The sequence below is a fragment of the Diadema setosum genome, chromosome 18 (assembly GCF_964275005.1).
Source record: "Diadema setosum chromosome 18, eeDiaSeto1, whole genome shotgun sequence".
NCBI lineage: Eukaryota > Metazoa > Echinodermata > Echinoidea > Diadematoida > Diadematidae > Diadema > Diadema setosum.
Genome location: NC_092702.1, coordinates 8146202 through 8165046, shown reverse-complemented (window position 1 = coordinate 8165046; position 18845 = coordinate 8146202). Strand labels below are relative to the sequence as shown.

General features: G+C 39.8%; 1 protein-coding gene across 1 annotated transcript; it reads right to left on the bottom strand.

The window, feature by feature from the left end:
- Nucleotides 1–262: 262 nt before the first annotated feature.
- LOC140241779 (negative elongation factor A-like) lies at nt 263–17917 on the bottom strand. The gene is made up of 11 exons (XM_072321531.1): nt 17705–17917; nt 13452–13623; nt 12437–12598; nt 10779–10865; nt 9842–9969; nt 8939–9008; nt 7484–7578; nt 6962–7079; nt 5963–6315; nt 5137–5236; nt 263–3345 (listed from the first exon to the last, which is right to left on the bottom strand). The coding sequence occupies exons 1-11, from the start codon at nt 17915–17917 to the stop codon at nt 3182–3184; spliced, it is 1662 nt and encodes a 553-aa protein (XP_072177632.1). The 3' UTR covers nt 263–3181.
- Nucleotides 17918–18845: the final 928 nt, after the last annotated feature.

Genomic DNA, 18845 nt, shown 5'->3' with positions numbered 1-18845 from the left:
CTCTATTCCTAACAAAGTCTTTCAAGACAAGTGTCTGTTTTTTAAACAGATTTGGTTGCCACCAGCCTCCATTTTGATGCTAAAAACCTTAATAAATCATTCATCATAAAAAAAAATAAAATGAAATAAATAAAATAAAATGCTGGAAAATTTATGCTCGTAACATTGCAATGTACACTGTCCCATTTAAGCATATATGTCTCTGCAATGATTATGCCAATTTTTGAAAGAAATAGTTTTCCCAAAGGATCTATGATCTTTCTTCTTTTTTTTTTTTTGTCATCCAAAGTTTGAGCTTGTGCCATCCAACATTGAACAAACATGGGATTTGGTATTGGTGGGATGATCTCCAACATCCCTCCTATAATTTATCTTCATTTCATACCAGTTAACCTTTATCAGGTAAAGTATTCAAGTTTATGTTAGCCAAGCTGTTTACATCTTTTTAGCATTGGATATATATATATTCTTTTTCTTTCTGTTTCAGTCATTTTCAGGTGAGAATGTTAAAATAGCTGTGCTGACTCTCAACAAGTCTGTGCACACCAACTTTTCTTCACATCATTTCTCAGTCATAGCATGGACCTAATACACATGGACATTCATCGTATCGCTAGTTAATTCATGCACCCGTACATTTCAAAAGCGCCACAAAGACATTTTTAGCATGCTTCACTGCTTTGATCCCATGATCGTCACCGCCAGCAAGCCGGGAGAAGAACAAGACGGAGAATCGAGAAATCTAAAACTATATGCGCAGAAGAAAATAACTCACAAAAATCAAGTAAAGTGAATGTGCAGTTGTTGTGGTGTAAGTTAGGAAATCATACCTCAAACAATTTCGCTTGGGAGAAGCAGGCAGTTTTTAAAAGAAAGCTAACCTTTTGGCAGAATGATTGTCATTTGTGATCTCAATATTTCACTTTTCTCCAGTTTATTCCAGAGCAAAAAGGGACGGTAATGGTAGAGAACAGATATATCTTGCCATTAGGCAAGGTCTTTTGCATGTGCGAAAATGTGTGAATCAGCAATTACCCATCTTTTGACATAAAAGTTGTAACTATCTCAGATTTGCTGCTCCTCATCATCTGTATTTATTCAAAGACATTTCCGTCTGAAAAAAAGGCACATCAGCGAAACAAGACTGAAATGACGGAAATTATTATTTTGTTAGTGACGATACATGATTACACAATCATTGTCAAGACACCTGAATGTACTCATTAAGATGCACATTATCAGGTGTCTGTGATGATCATTACATCAAAGAAAGACTGCCGTGAATAGTCCATGTTATATTAGGTCCATGGTCATAGCAATACTCTCATATACTTGTTTCCCACCAAACCTCCAACTCAAACAAGTGCACATTAAATACACCACGTAAGTATGTAACTACACAGCACAGTCAAGCCGAGATACGCACATTGCAGCTGTTTGCGTAGATCACAAAGCAATCTACAGTAGGATGTTTTTCAATCAGATTTCCTGGCAACACAAGTTTGAACTAAAATTGTGATACATAATACGTAATATATCGAACAAAACATGACTTCATGTGGCCTTGGGTACTAACAACACATCAAACAAAACTTACGTGATGCTCTTAAGTCCTCAATCAATCCTCTTCTGTAATGTCCATTGTTTAAAAAAGAAAGAAATAAAAAAGAAAGAAAATACTTCCCCAAACACTCTCTCTGGATATGTCTGACAAGAAGAATACCACTAGGGGCATTATAAAAAATATCACATCAGTTGTCCAAATGGGTACTTATTTGATTGCTCCCTTTATATTTCTAAGGCAAGCCCTATTTATCTAACATACCCAAAACTGAGTTTCTGTTGCCCAAGGTAGGTGGGCCAATAAGTCTCCAGCACCAAGTCACTAATGAGAACCCTCCGTTTAAGCCCCAGCTGTAACATTGATTTTGCTTCAGGAGTCTCCAAAAGAGACTCCAGAATTTGTTGGCACACAGAGTCTAATACAATATAAGAAGCATGCATGCACATTGAACTTGAAAAGATGTGGATGAGGGTGTGCCTTGCGGAGGTAGAAAACACCAAATTGGAAATTGAGCGCAGGGGTACCAATGCAGTGTCTTTTGGTTTAAACGGTGGCATCAGATCCCATCGTCTCAGCTGACTGACACACAGCAATATACTCTCTTTCTATAACTCCCTCATAAAATAGAGATCAAATTTCAAACATGAAAGTTCTTAGTCTTTCTGTCAAATTTGAGGGATACTTAAAGAAAACAAGTAACTATCAAGATGGTGGCTCTATCTAAACCAAGATACCAAGAGGATTTATGCCTATTGCACATCAGAATATGGGATGGAGCATTTTTTGTTCAAACACTTATCCAAACATTGAGACACAATTTTTGTTAAAGCTACAGGAGAAGATTCATACATTCAAATTTTTCACGGATATGATAATTTTGGTTGCACTTTAGATTACCCGACATCCAAATTATTTAAGAATGACACAAATTGAGTCATACGAGCATATTTGCCGTTTAACGGCATTCCAGCCCTTCAACCACTATTTGCTTTTTAACCGAACCAATTAGGATGCTAAAATTCCCATTCAGTCTCACACTCCACATTGTGATTCTGAATTTTCTTTCCTCTCTATCTCTATCTCTCTCTAGGTAACACAATCCACATGTGTATCCTTCACACACATTCAGCCCCAACATGAAGCCAAGTCAAAAGAACATCCAAGGAACAAAGTACATGGACAACCCTTGTAAAGAGCCCTGGCAATCATGAAGCAATGCGGCACATGACCATAGCGTACACTGTAAACTTGAAGACAGCATACTTATGAGCACCATCTTCACATTTGAATAAGAAATTCTAAGCATGTCGTTCTGTGCTTTGTCAGTACCAGTCTACAGAACTGTGCATGATGTAATGTCTTCATCAATTATGTCTGTGCTACAATATCCATTCAATTATTGTATGCAATGCTGGTATTACTCATCACTGTCCATCAATTGAGAGAAGTCTAAACATCACAGTTACACAAGTCCATCACCTCTTTTGTCTCCAATGCTTTGATGATGCCCACTCTGCTAGGATGATTGACACCATGCCCAAGAGTCAATACTCAGCAGTTATTCGACTTGACGAGCGAGACTACTACCAGTGTCCGAATGCCTTCACAATACCGCCTCTATGATGACTGCAGGGGCTTGTATTTCTTGTACCGCTTCCATTCTCCCGTGGCGTAGTTCATCTCGAAGAAGGTGCCGACGGCCATGGTCTGCTCATGGAGGACTTCAACATCTTCGCTCAGCCTGATCGTGACAACGTCACCCTGCTGGGGGCACGGGTTCTCTGTGGGCCACGGAAGCAAACAAAAGCGCAAAAAAAAAAAAAAAAACCATCATAATGTATTAGATGAGTGACTTTACAGGAGTTTACACACTTTTGTTCTTGGGCCTTATGCATACAGCTGTCAGTTTGAACCATCACTTTAATTTTGAATACAATGGAAAAAGAGTGATTCTAATGAGCCAAGTTATGCTGCTTATTTTCCATATACAGTCAATTCCACAAAAGTCACCTGCGCACATGTTGCATATTTGGCCAAGTCAATGAAAATACAAAGTCGCAATTTACATTCATAGCCTTATGTTACTCCTCTGTACATGCACAAGTTGAGTACAATTTTCCTCAGTCCCCATCAAGATCTAGTGTCTGTACTTCAAAATTTTCCATTGGATATTTATGCAAGCAAAACTCTGAAATGCACTTTCATCATGTTCAACAGTTCAGCAGTTTGCAATAGAGTAATAGTGATCACTATCTTATCCACATCAGAAAGAATGAGGGATTTCTTTCTGTAAGCTCTACCCTGTGGTAGTCGAACCCAGATTATACCAATATGTGGACATTGGTAACTTTAAAACTTTCCACACAAAGTTCATATTCCTGTGGAAGAAAGATCTTTTACAGAAAAAGTTATGACACAAAACAAACCAATAAGAGGTAAAGATCAAGTAATGGTAATTTTAAAGTCACCTAAAATGGTGCATTATATGGACCAGCAGTTTCTAGTATGTGTCATAGTCACATAATCTTTGCCAAACGAAGTCTTCAAATGGGAGCATGTATGTAAGTAATGAAATTTTTTCCAGCTGTCAATAAACATGAACGATGAAGATTTTCAGTGAGTGCAGCAGTGTTCTCTTGAAGAAATTGTAAACTAACCACAAGGAGAGTATCATTACAAAGGTTAAAGGGATTGGAGCTTGGGGAGATAATGTATAGCGAAGGTTGACTCAACTCTGTTACATTTGGGAATCCCTGTAACAAATTGTGTACAGCTTTATACGCAAGTACACACACACAGCCGAAGAATCTTGATTGGCGTTGAACCTAACTGATGAATGTATGCTTCAGAGCACATATCATTCACTAATGGGCAATGCTATTCTGGCAGGCCTGTGTTAGTTGTGGCGGTGGGCAGTAAATGAAGATTGGTTCAATCTTGCCAACATCCCACTACACAGTTTCCACATGCTCTAGTCCGATTAACCTGTTAACTCTTTATGTGCCACGTTGGCACGCGCGATTCAGTCAACTGCGTGCCGACTTCGCATATTCTGCTCAAACGCACAAACCTGCCCAAACCGATCGATAAAAACCTGGAAAGCGTTTCTCGCTACTCTGTTCCTCTCACGCATAGCTTGCATTTCATGTAGTGAATGACCAGCAGGCGGCTACTAGATTCTGCGTTTAAATTCTAGGTTTCTGTCAATGTTTCGTGTGAAAAAGTCATGCCTTTACAGTAATTTAGCTACCGGCCATTTCAAAGAAGAGCAATCAAAGACTGTTTACATCAAAGCAAAGCTTGCCATTTCCTCTACAACATTACTCATGACATGTCCAGCTTAACATAAATATATAAAAATTACATAGATTTGAAAAACAGAATCTTTTCCCATAGCATGACGATGTTGTTGTCTCAGAATAATGTGGCACAGAAAGGGGTTACACTTTGGCACATAAAGAGTTAAGGACGGGATGATTTTGCTACACTGTATAACATGCATTTCCCATAGACACCTGCCCGAGTACACTCGAGATTTGTCCTCAACAGGTTAAGGACACAAATTCCCTTACCTCTGGCTCCAGCCATGAACCCAAGAATGAGAGCTTTCTCTGGCCGAGTGACCTTGTTGGACTGGCGGAACATTTCCTGAGCACTGCGCATCTGGTCTTTCTGCAGGAGGCAAATACACATATCAAGAACAACTGTCAGAACACAAGAAATACCTCAACTTAACACTTGTAATATCAGGTCTGTGGACGCCAACGGCTTGTATGTTTGAAGCCTGAGGCAGGGATGCTATCCTTGTAAACAGCATTGCAGTATTTTCAGGGCAGTAAAGGTGCAAACAACAACAACAAACAAACAATACAGTACTTCAACTTATTCCAGCTATAGACATGATCCTTCAACACATGTAACTACCATGTATTTATAGTAATTCCTCACTTGGCTGCTCAGGAACATTCAAAAAACAAAAACAAAAACAAAAACAAAAACAAACAACAAAACAATATTTTTTTAGTACCCCAAAGAATTACTAGTTCCCTGTAAGCTGTTGCTTGCCAAAATATGTGTGCTGAACTAATGCTGAACAGCTCGATGTAAAAAAAAAAAAAAAAAAAAAAAGACAGGAGAGGGTTTTCAATGGGTGATTTCAAACAATACCACTAGGCACTGCAAACACTACTGCATATATACTGAAGGCTGTTTCAGAGATTGAGAATACCTTAAATCTCTCCTAAAACACATCTTTCCTTAAACATAAAATACTTTACAAACTAAAGGTAGCTGGAATATCCATTCCTCCTTTTCCAAACAAAATGCTACAAGAAATTGAATGGTATTGGTCACTAGTAGTAACGTTCTTAAAATGCCTGAGCCAAATTTGTGTCTTACCGTGAGAGACAGGTTCTTCTTGGGGCCAGCTGGAGGCTGCTGTACAGCTGGTACCATGCTCGGTGCTGGGTAAGGGGGTGGTGCCTGGGATGCTCCCTCGGTGCCACTTGGTGCACCCAGGGCGCTGGGTGCACCGTAGGGGTTCTGTGCAGCTGCTGCAGCTGGTGCTGCCGCCGTCGTGGTGGTGGCAGGACTGGCAGCTGGGGTCGTGGGCGTCTGGCTGGTGGTGGTGGCCGGCGCTGCACCAGCTGCTGACGGCGCCCGGAAGGTAGTCTGCTGCTGCAGAGACTGGTGGAGCTGCTGTGTGAGGTTCTCACGGGCAGCGAGTGTTGCCGAGGAGGGTGCAGGTTGGGCTGGAGATTTGAAAACATGCAGGATACATTGATGATACCAAACATTTTACACGTCCAACCCTACTTGATAGTAGGATATAAATCCACAGAATTAAATTTTACATCTCTTGCAGGCCAGCCTGTTCGACAGCAAAATCACCAAGGCTGGTCTCAAGACTACTCACTTCTTTGATCTCCAGGTCTTGGAATCTATATAATGCTAATATCCATACAGACCTGTCAATTCAAAATTCACATATTTTACATGGGAGCTTTGCCTCACTACTAGCCCTTTGTTTGATGTTTGATGTCGAACAGCTATTTTATTTACGATCAATCTTACCTAACACAGACTACTTTTGATGATGAAATATGATTTTTTAGCTCTCTTTGATGGTGAAAACAGTTTGACAGGTTTTTATCACAGAGTACTGCAGTGAAAAAGTTATCTGGAGTAACTTTAGAAAGATATTTTCTCTTTAATGGTATTCTATATCACAGATACATTAAATATAGCTGATGCTTATGCTAATTCTGGCATCTATGGATTCCATACTTCAAGCAAATGAAGGCCTTATAATAGGACTAATCACTACATGAAGAATAATGTCACATATATGGCTGAAAGAGAATGAACATGAGCATGAAAACACATCAGAAGACTCACATAGCGATCCAAGCAGAGTAGGAGTGGGCGTGGTCGGCTTGGAGAGTGCCACCGTGGGTACATAAGAGGGTGTCTGGGGTTGGGTGACGGCAGGTGCTGCTGTGGTGGTAGGCGGTTTCTGGATAAAGAGCAGTTAATAATATTCATAAATCGGTGCAGATTTATTACCACTTTCATTCACTACCTTTGGGGGTTTAAATGCAGGGAGAAGATCACACAAAGATTTCACTCAAAAATTGTTGTTTAGTGGAGAGAAGTAAGACATTTTGGCAGTTGGGACAGACTCAGTATGTTTTCTATTAATAACACACCTTCAGAAATACCCGATTTGTTAATTTTGGCTGTTCCAGGAAACAAGTGAAAACTTTATACATAACAATAAATAAATTTATGCCAGTTCATTGTGCATACTAGTTTATCTTTAGGCAAACCTTCCACAAAATTTGCTTACATTATGACTGGACTCTGAGAATCATATGCAAAGCCCTAAAGACATGTCAGCATTCCATATATCTAGCTTACGTGGACAGCTGGCGACATGAGTGCAGCGGCGTAGTCTGGAGTCTGCTGCATGGCTGCCTCCTTCTCCTTCTTAGCCTGCTCCTGGGCTTCTTGTTCTAACATTCAAACATATAAACAAATAGTCATTCATATACATCTCTCTTGGGAGAAAGAGAAGAAAATAACCCAAGGGAAGGACACATATACCGTATGTCTCCCCCCCCCCCCAAAAAAAAAAAAAAATTACAATGGGAGGTCCGCAATGATATCTTTAAAAATAGTGAATCGATCTAAATACAAATTCAGGGTATGAAACTACAACTCATTGCCCACATCTTACAGAAAACCCCATTCGATTTGCTTCAGTGGTCAAAGAGAAATGAGGAATTTTGTAGAGGATGTCAGGAATCTCTTCCCTCCAAGTTTTGTCTATTGTATTCACACAAAAGAGCATCGAAGTGTTAAACTTGGAAGAATCAGACTCATGACACACTTTACAACAATCCACATTTCTCTGTGACCGCTTAACCAAATTGAATGGGGTTTTCTGCAAAATAGAGCTAAGATGTTATATTTTAAGACCTTGAAGTAGCATTTAAACAGTTTAATCATATCGGGTGTTATCAAAGCGAAAATCTGATTGTAATTTTTTTGGGGACATGCTGTATTTCCTACTTGTGAAAGCAGTAAATACACATTGTTTCCATCACCATGGTTACAAGAGGATGCCAATTCAAAGATGACAGTTTAAAACAGTTCTGTTTGACAATGATCATAACATCCTCTAGGCACCTAAGAATAAGTCATGTGGCCATAACATTGCTTAATTGTATGTATATATCTTTTGTTTGTTTGTTCTTTTCCATCTGAGAGGATGGCTGGATAGCCCATATTCAGCTACGTTAAGCTGGTCTTCCATGGGGTCCAGTTGGATGTGAGTTGGGACCACTTCACCGGGTTAAACACCCTGCTCTTTGCGATGAATGAATGAAGTGGGATCTTTTACGTACATGAGTTGTTACTCTCTCATGCACGGGACCTCCATTTTATGTCCTATCCGAGGGAAAGAATGTTTTGCCTCTTGCTAGAGGGGACAGTATGCTTACACACAACATTACTCAGTCCAGACTTGGGTTCAAACCCGGGCCGCGTGATCGTGAGGCAGACGCGCTACCGACTGAGCCAACTCACCGCCGATATATATCTTGCCTGAGAGAACCAAGCGTATCTCAATAAATGACAATTCATCTATTTTCAAATTGCTTTCTGGTTTTAATAAAGGACACAGCAAACAAGCAGTATTAAAACATATTTCTTTTACACTTGTAAACCTCCTCTTCACCCACTGAAGATGAGTCCCGAGTATACTCATGCAAGTGTCTATGAGAAATGCAAAATTACAACAGCCTAAATGAGATTAACAGTTTTGAGCCAAAGGAAAAAGATAAATAATGACGAGTAAGATATTTATCTCACCTGCTTGCTTCTTTCTCCTCTTTGCCTCTCGGGAGCTTCCACCTATCGGCTGTTCCTTGATATCCAAGAGCTGTGGGAGAGAGAGAGAAATTCATTTCACTATCACCAGCTACTGTATATGCCATATGATTGGCAGGATCTTATTTTCTTAAATTTTGTAAGTTAGGTGCTATTCACCAAATTTAAAATACCTGAAAAATGTAATTCAATATAACATATCGTCGCTGGGGTGACAAAACCTCGTATCTCAAAATTGTCAAATGTTCAGGAGAGCGAAAAAACATGGCGGCCAAAGCACTATAGTGAATGGGAAAGCCTTCTCTTTGACATGTCATGGTGGCTTCATTTTTGGAGTAAGACAGTTAGGATTTGGCCAAGACATCACTAGACCCATTATTTGACCATTAAGCTAAAAAAAATTTTTTTGACATTTTTGAGATACGAGGTCTTGTAACCCCAGCAACGATATGTTTATATAACAAATGTGCTTCTGACCCTTTGTTGTTGTAGTTGTTGATTTGAAAATGTAAGAAACTGTTTGTATATTTTTCATCACAATATTTCTAGCAATGAATTTTTATGGTGCTACTTGCAATTTTTACAAACACAACTTGCCGGTGAGCTGTAAATATCTAGTAAAACTATGACAAATCTTACAACAGCTAATTTCTTGTTTTCTTTTTCTGTTCTTCTTTTTTTTTCTTTCTTTTTTTTTGCAAGAGGTTTTTGAGTACAGGTAAAAGCCCCCACACACTTATCACTTGTGAATGCACAAAACATACTGACTTCAGCATAAGATATCCCATCAGAACATCTAACTTGGCTTCTCTGAGTACAAGTGACACAAAATGCATTGGGGCAGACAGGGGGGGGGGGGGGGGTCAAAGGGCACGCATTGATCACCTTTGTTCCTCCTTCCCTGTTCATGGTCATCCTGCTGTGGTTTCTGTTCAGGGGCATACTTCGGGTGAACCCAGGTGACTGAGATGAGCGGAATCCTGGCGTCGCTTTGGGTATACCCCTCAGAGGTACTGTACATATCGGAAGAAGGCGAAACGAGAAAAGTGCTTAACTCCCCTAGTTACACAACTAATCACTGAAATGCTTCAAAATGGCCACAAACTCTTCCAGAAATGACTTGCATAAATCTGAAAAAAAAATTTAACATAAATAAACATACATAACATTTTCAATTTGCATTAAATATCCAAGACTCTAATATTTTGCAGTGCTTAAACAATTGCCAATAAGTTTTGTCTGTCTTTCAAAAAGTGTTCTAAGCAACAGGCTTTAATAAGTTCCCTGACGTTTTGTGGCCTGGATCCAATAAAGTGCTCATTCTTGCTTGTGTGAAACACAGCAATCCTTAAAACTTTTTTTTTTGCTCTAAGATATATTGGTTGCATCTTCATACATGGTAATGTATCCTCACCATATTCTTTCATTATCATCATCACTATCATCTTTGTGACTACATAACCATGAAATGTATCATTAACACCATGACAATTACAATCCATTGGGCTTACCACATTCCTGAAGAGTCATTATAAATTTCTCTGAAAAAACTCCCATCATTCTGCAAAGCAATAGTATCCCAACAATCACAGAATTATCAACATTATAAGTCTTAAAACATGATAATGTATCGAAGACCTTGACATCAAGGAAATTATCACTATAAGCTACCTGACAAAGATGTCAGAATAGAGAAAACAAAATGTCATATTTTTTTCAATAGCTTACATGATATGTCCTCACGCTTAAAATGCAACAGCTTGAAAAAATGGCCATTGCCATAGAAGTCTGAGTTAAAGTAACAACATGTTGGGACCCTTACCATCATTCATGCCCCTGAACCCGCCTCGGATTTTGCTGTTTGGAGTTGGCGTGATAGGTTTCTTCTGCTGTTGCTGGGCATCCAGTGCTGATTATTGCACACAAAATACCAATACAAAATGACATAATCACAGCAGAGCACAGCATAATCAAACTAAAATTGTATGCTGCCACATGACAAAATAATGCATGCATTCATGTGCCATTCATACAATGCATCTATCAACATATCATTATTTACTACATCTACTTCATAAAAAATGTGTATCATATGAACAGAAAGGAAATGTTTCGAACATACTGTTGGCATTTGTGACCCTGCACCACAAAACCAACAAAATGTCGCCAGACATGGATTTTTAGTGAGGGGCAGATTCTGAAAGAGTAGACTCTAAGCTTTAAAATGATGTATAACTCAATTAAAATGGATTCTCCTAACCTATATAAATATTGGAAAGAAAGCCCACACTCTGGAAAAGTTTGAACTGAGAAAAGAGGCTCTGAAGTACCACAATACAGTGTCTATTCAAGTGCTTAATCTTTACTAAGCCGTGCTACCTGTGTCATGAATGGGACAAAAAACAAATAAACCATGATGCTAACCACTGTAGCAACAATGAAGGAATTATCAGATTAAGCTGAAATTAAGCATGCTCTATCAACACATTCTATCCATGATAAATGTCAACTTGCAGAGCAGTAGCATTATCCTTTCAAAAGTTATTAGAGTTGAAAGTGAAGAGTGTGCCAAGGAATTTAAAAAAAAAATGAAAAGGGGCATCTAAGAAAAACCTGATCACACTACTCTACCAAAAAAGGAGTTGTAGAAAAACTGCTGAAAATCCACTTTCTCGTTCACTTTATGATCCCAAACTCAAGAATAATGTAGAAGAAGAATAGCTCTTTCAGAAAATATGGAAAACTCAAAATTGACTTGGTTGACCCGTTTCACCTTTCTAGAGTCCTCACGTAAAATCAAGGGGTGCGACTTTTTGTTTGTTTTGTGATGCACGGTCACATTCGATCATGACGTATGGGACATTCTATCCAGTATTGACAGAACTATTCTGTCATATACAGTAGTAGTAATTCTCCATGAGTGTGCTACAAGAATCTAATAAGCTATAAACTAAATTGAACACTTCTACTTCTTTCAGAACTAATGGCATAGGATATAAAAGAAATATGTAGAATGTCATTTGCAGATGACAATTTAGTGGAAATTTTTGCATTAACTTAGTAAATTATGTGATGAAATGTAACATCTCTTTGATGCCAGTAGATGCTGATCCAGGGTTAATGATGATGTACTGTAAGACAAGACATGAAATTGTGTGCTTGAAACTTCCACAAATTTTGCAATGAACCAAGATTTTTGAAAGTAAAATGCATGCTAAAGTGTACGTCTACACAATCCATTGAATGCTGGTACATTGCACCGCTGCTGTAGTAATCAGAGCTAGCGCACAATCAAATACTAAGTACTACTTCTAGGTATACACTTTATTTAGATCTAGATCAGTAGTGTGTGTTCAACAATTCCCTATACTACAAGTACATGTAGTATACTTTTAATTTGTCATGATTGGCAATTTGTTTCATGCAGGGAAAAAGGACATCTTCTCAATTCCCGAAAATTTCTAGTTTTACAGTGCTTACATTTCTGGAGCAGCTCCGCCCGCAGGGCTGCCGACTTGGGCTTTCTCTTCAGGGTAAAGTGCTTGACGGGCGGGGCCTGCATACCCACCAGCTGGTTGAGGGCATTCTTGTTGAGGTACAGGCATTCCATGGGAAGGAGTGAGTTGCTGTCAGTTATGGCCACTGGCAGGGCAGAGATATATGACAGAACAGATCAATACATTGCTGCTCTCATGGCATATGTGAGACTAAGATGAGAGAGTAAAGGTATTACTTTTTTCTTCTGTCGTAATCCACTTTACTGTAAAAGTGGTTTCTTTCGCAGTGGTTTTATTTTCGCGCTTTTCACATTTTGAGGTTGAACCGCGAATTTAACATCATGCGAAAATGTTTTGAAAAGTCGCGCGAAATTAACCATGCAAGGAAATGTTTTGAACTCGCCGCTTGTTACAACGCTGTTGCACACACACGAAAATTTGCACATTGCAGGTATTGATGGTATTGATGGTCAACACACACACAGATTTTGCTGACCGCGAATTTAAACACACGCAAAAAAGTCGGCACCAATGGAAACCGCGAAAGTATCTGTACGCGAAAGAAACCACTTTTACAGTAGCTGGTACTTGCAAACTTTACTTGCAAACTTTTGTTTGCATTTAGATAATAGCAGCCCCCCCCCCCCCCCCCCTTGAGGTATAATGTAATGTGAGTTGACAAGTGACCTGATTTAGTGTAATGTTGGGTTCTGAAGGCAGAAATAATGTTCACTACTGGCATTAGAATTCTTAAAATGACTTGCCTTCTGGTTATTAACAGTTAATGCTCTCTCAAATATCATTGGTGATGAGTCTCCATTAGCAAAATGTTTTAAGTACTGAATAAAAATGGACTATGGTGCTTGAAAGGACAGCTGGGCTACAGTATGACTTGTGTTGTTTAATAAATAAGCACACAGATAGTTGACTCACACACACACACAAAAACAACCTTTGACCTTTGACTTTCTGACACACGTGTAGATCTTGCCACTTACATGTCCTTCTGAGCTCATGGAGGGCCTCGGCCAAGAATGGGTGGCTCTCCTCCAACTCCAAGTTGAGTTGGCCAGAGACTGGGTAGGACCGGAGGATGTCCGCTACCGTGGCAACCCATTCATCCGTGTCTGTCAATGCTGAATGTAGGATTGCACTGAGTTCTTCCTTACACTGTGAAGACAGCAACATGGAAAAGACAAATATTGTAATTTGCTCAGTGATAAATGCTATAGTGGCCCAGTACACACTTTATATACTAAGTTTCGAACTTGGTCTGAATCACTTGTAATAGTAGTTATCATCCAATTCAGTGCCCATATAAATAGGACACTTTTGATGAAAAGCCATGGCATGCATCTACAATACGCTCTCCACAGGGAAAAAAAAAATACCAGAATGGATAAAGATACTAGTATGGCCAATGGGAATCTGAATTTGTCACCAGAAAGAAGAAACAGCTCTGCATCTTCAAAAGGGAAAGTACTGTATCTTTTGTTCAAAAGGCGTCTGGTTGCAAAGATGTGTCATCAGAGAAGAATCTGTGAAAGGAACTGTTTTTCAAACATTGAAAAACCGTGAAAATGGCATACCGTAGCGTAGTTATGGGTGAACTCGGCACCCAGCGCCGCATTTGATACAACTAGCTGTAATGTGCGCACTGGGGGCCAAGTTCACCCATAACTATGGTAGTAGACTACTTTTTGTAGATATCTGTGATCTACATGTAAACTTACATGTTAACAGGATACAAAGACTTGTCTGTGACCCAATATGGCACAACTGACGGTTAGGCACATCCAATGCATTGTAGGTTCTAGCCTAACGTTAGACAGAAAATCGATCTGTCTGGAGGAGTCTTTTATTTTTTGACGTTAACTTATAATTAGGGTGTCTATCGCTCTCCCGGGGGGATCCGTGAAGCCAGACGCAGTCTCCGCAGAACATACATGTATCCCCGACGACCAGATACAGATATACAGACTGATCTTTCAGTCAAGTTCTAATGTTAGCCTTGCATGAGAATCTCAGTTTCAAACTCTCATGATTAAATACAAGGCAAAGCAAAGGTTGTTCTACATTGTATGTTGCACAGAGTCCACATGACATGACATGGTAGACCCTCTAGTAATAGCCTGACTAGACCGCTGTGCAAACAGCGGTCTGACATGTACTAGAGTTTAAACGTTGTAAACAACCGTCGCTTTTGATGGCAAGACCACAAAAATGTCTTTTATTTTGTTTGATTTTAACAGTAGGACCTAATACCACCCACCTATATTGTATTTTGCTGATGGTTGAGTTGAATTTGGTGTTTTGTTGGTATTAGGGAGGCCAGGAGGCGTCGGCGTCGTGTTGAACGTCGCATGTTGAAGTCCGGCATGCAGACTGACATGGACCTGTATCGTCAAGAATGTGAGCTGTACTACAGTCTGATTACCGATGCAAAGTCCCAGTACCTGAGAAAAGAGATCGCCAATGCTGACTCTGAACGACTATTCAACTTCGTGAAGAAACTGTCCACCCCTTCTGACTCTTCTATTTATCCTGAACACTCATCTGATTCAGAACTGGCGCACAGGTTCAGTATATTCTTCATGAAGAAAATCGATGATCTTGTGTCTTCCTTTGTATCTGACGTGAACCATTTGGAGTTATCCGTCCAGGCTCCTGAGAACTCTTTGAACTGCAACCTGAGCGAGTTTAATCCGGTCACTGATGAACAGCTTCGACGTCTCATCATGCTATCTCCACCAAAATCTTGCACTCTGGACCCTCTTCCAACTTGGCTGCTCAAAGAGTGTCTTGATGAGCTGCTTCCGGTTCTTAAAAACATCATTAACACATCGTTGTCATCTCTTGTTTCCCCTCTGTTGAAGAAACCGAACCTAGATCCCGATGTCCTGAGCAATTACCGACCAATTGCCAATCTGCCATTTGTGAGTAAGCTTCTTGAAAGGATTGTGTCTACACAGTTAATGTCTTATGTTGACAGTAATCATCTGCTTCCTACAAACCAGTCAGCATACCGCAACCTCCACTCAACAGAAACTGCCTTGTTGAAAGTGCTCAACGATCTCCTTCTTGCTGTCGACAAGGGCAGTGAGGCTGCTCTTCTTCTTCTTGACTATTCGGCTGCGTTTGACACGCTCGACCACACGTTGCTACTAAAACGACTTAGTAATGACTACTCCATCACAGGCACTGCCATCCAATGGATCAAGTCATATCTTCAAGATCGCACACAGAGGGTGATAATCTATGGGACCTGTTCACGTCCTAGTCCTAGCAGCTGCGGAGTTCCGCAAGGATCCGTTGCCGGCCCCCTTCTTTTTCTCCTCTATACAGGTCCACTCACCAGAATCATCAATTGTCATCATGGAGTCAACTACGCTATTTATGCTGACGACACTCAAATTTACATAACTATGTCACCTGGCGATAGGATTGCTGCTGTTAATTCACTGAGAGAATGTCTCAACGACATCAAAGCCTGGTCCACTGCCAACAGACTCCGTCTGAACGAAGACAAGTCTGAACTCATCCATTTCTCATCACAGTTTAGGAGCACAGTTCCTCTACCAGATCTAACTACTCGGGATGGGATTATTAAGGTCTCTGACTGTGTTAGAGACCTTGGCTTTACTTTGGACAAACACTTAACTCTTAAACACCATATCACAAACATTTGTAAGTCTGCATCATGGGGTATTTTCAAAATAGGGAAGATCAGGCGTCTGCTTGATCAATCATCAGCTGAGCGGCTCGTCCATGCCTTCGTCTCCTCCTATCTGGACTACTGCAACTCCCTCCTTGCCGGCCTCCCTCTTTCTCACATATCCCCTCTCCAATGTATCCAAAATTCAGCCGCTAGATTAGTCTCCCTTAGTAGGAGACATGACCATATATCTCCTGTTCTCCGCTCACTACATTGGCTTCCAGTCCATTCCCGTATTACTTTCAAGATCCTACTTCTGACGTACAAAATCACACGTAATCTTGCACCCATATATCTTCAAAACCTAGTCTCTCTCCGCTCCTCCTCTTCTGCCAGACCCCTCCGTTCATCTTCCTCTCTCCAATTACTTCATGGCCCACGTACAAAAACCCGTTATGGTGACCGAGCCTTCTCTTCCATTGCTCCCACTCTTTGGAATAAACTCCCTCTGTATAATTTAGAATGCCTCATCTGTCGAATCATTTAAAATTCTTCTTAAAACTCACCTGTTTAATCAGTTGTAGATTTTTTTTTTCTCCTGGAGGCGCACATAGTTATCAATTATTGTACCATTGTATCACATGTATTTTTCTTTTCTTTTCTTTTCTTTCTTCTTCTTTTGTTACTGTTAACGCTGATTTTGTTAATGTTATTGTGTTTTCTAATCTATTTGTATGAGTAGCAAAGTGCGCTTAGAAACGTCAGTATGAAGCGCCATGTAAATGCAATTATTATTATTATCATTATTATTATTATTATTATTATCCAAACCTTATTGTTGAATTTTTCGGAGTAGATTGTGCGATGATTCACAAAATCAACGAACTACCACGAACTCTCAACCCGAGGTACCGTGGTAGCATTTTACGTACGCCCGTGCGTTTCTTGTGTTACGTAAAGCTTGTCGTCTTCTACGTACATGTATTTCCGCGCGTGCTGCTCTCATGATTTGACGTCACTTCCGCTCCGACTAGCTCATCCACTTCCGCTCCGACTAGCTACGTTGTAGTATAGGAGAGTGATTGCTATTCAATAACACGCAGAAGATGAGGAGTGAAGCAATACGGACGCTTACAGACCTGATTTTAAGGACGGATTTCGGTGGGTTTTTGACGTAATTAGAAAAAAATACGCATACCGATTATTGAATGATTATCATAGATTACGGGGATTCCTTATATTTTAGTTTTCCACGATTAATAAAGATATTCATGAAGGAAACGTACACCCACCGCTGAAAATAACGTCTGCGAAGGAGGAGAGGTGCAGCCGCTGTCGCAAAGCGACAGCGGCTGCGTGTAGTTACTCTAACCGTTAGTAAGTGGTTTGTTGCAAATTGCCATTGGCATTAGTCGCAGCCCACAGCTGGCGCAGGTACTGTAAACGTTTAAACTTACTGTCAGTTTCAATGTCACCATTGCATTGGTCATGGTCACTGAGCTGTATGATTGATACTACACGTAGGGCCTAACCGTTAGTAGTTTATCATTTATACTGTGGAAAACTAACGTTACACTGTAACAGTTGCAGACTCACCTCCTCTACGTTTCGGCGGGGCATATGAAGAATCGCCATCAACAATTTCAACTTTACTGTTGGCTGCAAGTTCTGAAAGCAATCGTGTGTATTTCTGAGGACATCACGATGGAGCTGAGTACTAATGCTCGTTATTCCAGACCACAGATCGTCATTATCGCCGAGCTTGTTGTTCAGCCACAGGCTTGTATCGCTATCCCGAACAGTTGCCATATTGATAATACAGTGTTGTTCATGTACACTGCGCGCTCTGCATGCACAGTTCGGGCGGCTTAGCACTGCATCACATGCATGCAATTACACTGTAGAAACAGTGAAGATAGCTAGCTATCTAAGTTTTGAGTGCACGCTATTAATGGTATCTTCGAAGAAAAAAAAAAGGCGAATTTGAGTCGAATATTTTTTATCAATGACTAGTACTGCTAACGTCCATACAATCTTGTATTGCGCTTCCTCGTCAAGTTTTATCATTGCAAATGCACTTCAGTTTTGGAAAACCTAAAGAATAGCTTCGGATATGATCTATTCCATGAACCATGAATACTTCATGAAAGTAGTGACTCATGTGATTCATAGTAAGACACTAGTATGTACATTAATTAATCTTTTTCTCAGTAATGTATACTTATACTGTGACATAAAATTGTTCATTTCAAATTTTGTGGTTGTCACTATATGATGTTTGTAGTGAACAAACTTGGGAATTTCTTCAGTTATTTGATAAGATATGTCATGCTTTAATTTTTCACCTGCAGTACAAAGGAGTTTCAAATGAGTAGTGATAGCTAGTGCTAGTGTTGGTGGCATGAAAAAAAAGTTGAGTAGTATAAAAATTCAATGGCATGGTACACAGACCAGTGAGATAACTATCACTCCACTTTGGCAGTTGTACTTGCAACAGTAGCAACTATAGTGCATGATGATGATGATGATGATGAATATATTATACTAATCATATAATTACCACTATTATCTATCATTATCCAAAACACGTGATTATTGATGAAGGTTTTCATCACAGCATCATGATATCTTCATCACTTCTCACACTCCCAGTATGAAATACCCATGTATAATATGTATATGTGTGTGTGTGTATGTATGTTTATAGATATTGAAGAAATTCTAATAGAGTAAAATA

Coding starts and splice junctions, on each gene's coding strand:
- LOC140241779 (XM_072321531.1), bottom strand. CDS start 17,917: ATGGCAACTGTTCGGGATAGCGATACAAGCCTGTGGCTGAACAACAAG. Junction 9,970..10,778: donor GTTCAGGGGCATGAATGATG/GTAAGGGTCCCA, acceptor CGATATGTACAG/TACCTCTGAGGGGTATACCC. Junction 7,080..7,483: donor TCATGTCGCCAGCTGTCCAC/GTAAGCTAGATA, acceptor CTCTTTATCCAG/AAACCGCCTACCACCACAGC.